Below are 6,336 nucleotides of genomic sequence, written 5' to 3'. Positions count from 1 at the left end.
AGCAAAGTTCTTAACCTGAAGCACTATTTCTGGGTTAGCGGAGTCTGTAACCTGAAGCGTATGTAACCTGAGGTACCGCTGTACCGAGCCAGGTCACAAGGTGTGACTGAGCTACTGCCCTTTCCCAATTCCAAATTTCAGGAATACTTAATGTATCCCTATTGCCATTTGGAAAGAGATTTTTCAGGAGGAGGAGGAGAAAGCGTCCCTTCTGAGCTGTTTCCCCCCTTATCCTAAAGGTTCGAAACACGACTCAAAAAAGCAGATTCTTAAAACACAAAAGCCCCCGCCCGCGTTTCTTGGCCGTTTATTCAGGCTCCTATGGCTACTGCGCACGCGTAAGTGCCGGTCTTACCCCCGCGCGCGCTCACACACAAACGTAATAAACGGACTTGGAAAGCTCGCGAGAATGGGGAGGGGGCGTGATGCGCATGTTCAGTGACCAGCCTCAAAAACCGCCTATTTTCTCTCACACTCAAAAAAAATCCGCCGCCCCCTCCCCGCCGCTTCTAATACCAACGTAAGGGAGGAGCAGAAATACTCTGCGGGAGGACGCAGGAGGCACAATATACTGTATCGTATACAGTACTCTTCCTTCCAGACTTCTCACTGCGCCTGCGCCGGAGAGCAACCTCCCAGACCCGCCCCTCCGGAGTACGCCTGCGCGGCGCTCCGGCCCGCCGCCCAGTTGCCGCACCTGCGCAGTCTGTTCTGATCTCCTCGTTCTTGTCAGTCAGCGCCTGTCTGTTGAGAGGGGCGGTCGCTTATAACTAAGGTCCTCGTCGCTGGTTTCTTTTCCCCCCCGTCGCTTTCGCCGCTGCCGCCATCGACGAAATGGCTGAGCCCGCCACCCAGTCCCCGTATATTTCTTCCTCTGCTGGGGGTGGCTCCTCGGAGCCCGGAGGCCGAGACCTCAAGGGGGCAGGTTCCCCCCAGCCTTGCGCTGGTGAGTAGGGGGGGGGGGGAGGGAGGTGGGCAGGGGAAAAGAACAGCTGGTGGGGGGGAGGGGGCTTGGCGTAGGGAAGTGCCGGGTGGTTTGCAGGCACGAGGAAGGAGGAAGGGGTGGGCGGAGGCGGTGTAGCAAAAACTTGAAACCCTGAAAGGCACCAGGATTCCCTGAGACGCTTAAATCATTGCATTTCCGAATCCTGTTTTCTTATTATTAAGACCAACTCAGGTAAATCGGCTCTTACAGGGAGTCCTTTGCCTGGAATGAAAAAAGAAAAGAAAGCAAAATAGACTTTATTGTCATAAAACATGCAGGCAGGGCTAATGTACTGACTTTCATGAATGCCATTTTTTTTAGTAAGTCTGAAATATGGTAGACAAGATTTAGCATTGCACAAAACCAGTGTGTGTGTGTTTCTGTATATAAGCATATACATATTTATATATATAAAGTAACTGCTATTAGGAGAGCATTCAGTAAGGATAACGTCCCTTTATTGACATCAAAATTTGCATTTATTTTTTTGCAGCTGCTGTTAGGACTAATGCATATTTCCATTGGTAATATGTGGGTGTTTTGCATAGAAGGCTTCCAAAGGTTAACTCATTTTCATTCATTGTGTGTGTGTGTGTGTGTGTGTGTGTATTAAAAGGAGGGATACAAAGATGGCCAGCCTATATGACAGGAGGTGGGGCTTTGGGGGAGGGGGAGAGCTGTGTTGGAAAAACATATTTCACTAGAACCAAATAACATTTGTCAAGCCAAGAGTCCACATTGTGTCATATAGATTTGTGGGTTACACTGATCCCTTCATTGGGCCTGATTAAAGTATAATTATAAAGGTGGGAAATGGTTGGGTTTTTGGGGGTGGGATGCTACTGCTGACTGACTATAACTGCATAGGAAACACTTTTCTTCCCTCTTTTTAAAAAATATTTATCTCCCTTTAAAATTTAGCCTGAGAGAGTGAGAGTACTGTGTTACAGAGCAGCTTGCATATTGTATTGTGAACATATGGCGATCCTACTAAAGGTATTTGATGGTCCCTGCAGAAGAATCAGTGAGTAGAAGATGAAGCATGGAGCTGAAATAGAACTCCAAAGTGGGCTACACTTAAGGAGAGCAAGGGTGTGTCTGAAAGGTTTAAGAGGAACTGTTCTGGAAGAAAATGCCATTTTGGATTATGTCCATTGGGAACGTGTAATGCAGAGAGGTGCACCAAATACAAAATGTGTTGTGGCTAATGTGAGGTTACTGAAGATTGCTATGCAAACAGGACTGTGTGGGAAATATGGTAGGATGGGGTGGAAGGCAAGCAAGATTGTGGGTGTGGTGTTGGTGCTATGGACAATCCTTAGGAGACTAAGGCATAACACCAGAGTGTTATGCTGGTTGGTAATGGGGTGTTGGGAGTTGTATAATTGTATGTCCTTTGTGGTATGTAATTGTGTATAGGGGTGTGACTGAAAGAGAACTGAATGTAATAGTCTTTTGTACATAATGGTGGTATTCCTTCCACCATTCAGCAACCTGCTGCTTCCTAATCCACCATTTCATATGCCTTGCAGCCTTACCAGGCATGATGCAATGGCAAGGTTTGGATTTCAGACTCTGGGGAGGCCATTCCCTGATACTGGCGGTGATTCTGAATGGGATAAGGAAAGCTTGGGTTTTAAGGGCACTCTTCCGTAGCAAACTGGGGAACAGATACACTTACGGTTGGCTGAATGTTGCTTTTGTACCTTTTCAGTGCATTTCCAAATGTGGTTGCTTGCTAAGCACTTGAAAAACACCAGCTGGGCTAGAGGCTGAGAAGGGAGTGGTGTCTCAACTGGAAGGTGGTGAGAGGGAAGCTTCTGTCTGCTGTATGTTTGTCAGATTAGACTCCAAAATGTGTCTCATAGCTCCAAGAATTGAGCAACCTTTTTTATCTTCTTTGGGGAGGGCTTGCTGGGGTTTTTCTGGATCTAGGCTAGTTGCTTCCTTAATCTGCCCCCTCCCCTTTCCTCAAGCAAGTGATCGAACTGAAGGGGGGGTGCATTGCCTTTTTCCTTTACAGTTGCTCTGTCATCGTCTTGACTAAGGTCTCTTGTTGTATTGCTGGCTCCCACTTGAAGCAGGAAAGCAGTCTTAATTATTTTAAAACCTTACCTGAGAAAAAAATCACTGTAACCTTGGGTTTTTTGTGGGTGGGAGACATTTGGAGGTGTACATTTAATTATTTGTCTTTGAGAAGGCAGCTTTGATGACAGATCTTCCCTTTTGTGATGGCTTTAGGCAACTGGAGAGGGGGCAGGGAGGCACCCCAGAAAACATTTTGCAATATGTACCGCTCCTCTCCTCCCTCTCCTAATAAGCTTCAGAGGGCTGGGATGTAAATGGTTCTTATCTTCTAAGGCAGCTTTCAGATAAAGGTGGGAATTCTCATTTAAAAAAACCACCACCACAACAAACTGCACTGCAGATGCTTCACTGAGGGTGGAAAACACAGGCCCAAGTGACAATGCTTTAAAAGGCTGAGTCTTACAATGCACCCCATCTAACAATAGCTCTGCCTCATCAAGTGGCCCAGCTGGGGGTTAGCTGACTTTAAAAAAAAACCACCCCTTTGTGGGTTTTGTTTTGAAATTCCTGACCACGCTCCTTCCCTTGCATGGGCATATTAGTAGCGTCTGGTATGCGGCAGTTCTTGTAGTGCCAATGTTTCAGTCAAGATGCCGTCTTTCTCTGTATATATTCTCTGTATATTTTTACGTCTCTAATCTGTCAGTCTTGTCTTGAGATGTCTGGATTGTGGCTGCTTGCTCAGGAAAGAGCAGTTCCTTTCATGCATAGTCTTCCTTGTAGAGTCAAGGTCAAATGGCAGCTATATTGCATCCAGTAGTCCATTGTCTTGTGACTGACCATTAGGCAAACACGTATGATGTATGACTTAATGCCAGATGGGGAAGGGATGTTGTTGATCCTTGCCAACCATATAACTGTTTCCTTGTCCGTGGTCTGATCTTTGTGCCACTCAAGTTTAACAGTTCCTCAGACGCCGCTCCTGCAAACCAAAACCAGCTGTCTCTAGAATCAGGCCTTTCACCGCCAGTCCTTCTCCAGATCAATGAGCATCAGTCTCCATCATGGAAGCTGAGCCTTTTTTAGTAGAGATGAGGCTACAGGCATAAGGCTGTAAGGTGCTCAGGACATGTATGAGATTCAAGGTCACCTCACTTAATACAGAGCAAGGTGTGGACTTCATCTGCTGCCGTGCACATGCCCGACTCCCCCACAGATGCAGAGTAGTGCTATCTGCATCGTCTTACAAGATTCAGGCTTAACATGTTAAACAAGAAGAATGTTAACTATATGTACATGTGAATGTGTATCTCTGTGTAGTCTTTGTGCCTTATCAGCCGGACACGCAGCAGATGCTCTTGTACCACAATGAATGGGCAGCACTTTGAACACACACAAAGCCCTATAAATGATAGGTGGTATTATTGCTGAGGACTCGCAAGTTCCAATGTACTTGAACCAGAGGTCAGCTTCTTAAACCTCTCTGCAGAGCCATTTTAACCAGTTAATTGTAACTTTAAAATTCAACAATCAAAACTATTCAATTTTGACTCTGTTAGCAGTGCCCCAGCATGTGTTCCACAGAAATGTTGTGCAAGACCTGACTGAAGAAAGGCCATAGCTCGGTGTCAGAGCACCTGCTATGCATGCAGAAAGCACCAGATTCAATCCCTGGCATCTCCAGGGAGAGCTGGAAAAGAGCTGTCTCCAAAACCTGGGAGAGCTGCTGCCAGGTCAGTGTACGCAATACTGACCAATGATATAAGGCCTATGTTCCTAATTTTGAGCTGGGCATAGAAACTGACAGCTTGCGAACTGTTTAAGAGAGCTAGTTTCTAACCCTGTAAATATGGAGTTGATGGGTGTGTCATCAATGCTTTTGCCAAGTTGTGTGTGCAAGGGTGCATGTACACACGTGGGGGAGGACTCTCAGTGACCAGGAACATGCCTCAGTACCCTAAGCAGTGCTTCTTCATGACTAGCAGAAGCAGGGCAAAGTATTCTAAATAAGAATCTGTTTGCATCTGTTTACGACACACAAATTGGCCACCAGGCCTCCATTTTAGCCTGTGGCTTGTGGTTCTTTCACTGTCATGTGGACACAAGAACTGGGCACATCTTTTAGCTTGACAATACATCAGCCTTGTATTTAAGCAGAACCAGAAATTGCACCCAGGTGAGTGAGTGGGCTAGTGGAGGAGGGATAAAGCTCTTTGTCCCTCTTCTGGGCCCAGCATAGAAATGGCACACTTTCTCTTTTGCCAGGCATCAGCAGGCTAGGATTATTATTTTTGTAAAACATTTTTTAGCAGGCTAGTAACTTTGTGGGCTTTATTTTACAACATTGCAAACCATAATGGAGTAGTTTTGATGCAGTGAAGAAAAGGAAACACGATTTCCTGTACCTCTTTCTAAAGCCATTTTCTGCCTCTCAATATTGAAGAGGATGGCTAATTTATAATCACTAGCAAGAGAATTGCAGATCCAAATTGGTTGTATTATGGTCTTCAATCTTTTTTTTTTAGAAAAAGGCATCTTAAGGAATTTAATAGACTTAACTGACTAAAAGAACTGGGCTCTTCAGACATTCATCTGCTGAGTCACTATGACAGGGTACAACACTCTCTCCCTCAGAATGGTCCTACCTTGCAGGAGGGCCGAGAGCTCCTCTCATTAACTTGGGTTGCCATATTTCAAAAAGTAAAAACCAGGACACCCCAAATGTTGAACTTTTTCGATTGACTTGCCTGAGATCCAGGACAAAGCGCCACCTTTCAGAAATTCCCTCCTGACATTAATTCCGCCTTTGGAATCCGGACATATGGCAGCCCTACTTTAACATGCTTACCTTAGTTGTGACTAGAAGGTAAAAAATGGCCAGATCATGGTGATTTCATTTCCTTAATTCTCACTATCTCAGAATTGTGAGGGTGGTGTGCTGAGTTAACAGAACCTGTTCTTGAAACCTTGGATTTGCTTTCCAAAATATTGAGGTGGCCGCTTGGCATCCAGGGTCATGGCTGTGTATGGTTCTGCTGTTGTGCTTGTCTTGTGCAGCAGCATTTACTCTTGCCCATTGTTTGTTTGTGTGTTTAATTCATATCTCACCTTTCTTCCATGGGCTCAAGGTGAGTGCCTGGCCTAAGGTTGCCCAGTGATTTCAAGGCTGAGTGGGGATTTGAATCTTGGTCTCTCAGGTCCCAATCTGATACCTCTCTGCCCTGCAAGAAAATTGTACTTAGAATGTTGGGTTAAAACCCTAATGTGGATCATGGCACCCCTTCCCTGTTGGATCAGTACTTCTTCTTTTTTGCCTTCCTGAA

General features: G+C 45.6%; 1 protein-coding gene across 1 annotated transcript in view; it reads left to right on the top strand.

The window, feature by feature from the left end:
• The first annotated feature begins 407 nt into the window (after positions 1–407).
• RTN3 (reticulon 3) overlaps positions 408–6,336 on the top strand; it is a 41,102-nt gene continuing 35,173 nt past the window's right edge. Inside the window, exon 1 of the mRNA XM_079957528.1 lies at positions 408–946. Within this exon, the coding sequence (XP_079813654.1) occupies positions 835–946 (112 nt within the window). The 5' untranslated portion in view covers positions 408–834. The remainder of the gene's footprint in view (positions 947–6,336) is intronic.

The sequence above is a fragment of the Podarcis cretensis genome (genome assembly GCF_951804945.1).
Source record: "Podarcis cretensis genome assembly, chromosome: 16".
In the NCBI taxonomy this organism is placed as follows: domain Eukaryota; kingdom Metazoa; phylum Chordata; class Lepidosauria; order Squamata; family Lacertidae; genus Podarcis; species Podarcis cretensis.
This window is presented reverse-complemented; position numbering and strand designations above follow the sequence as displayed.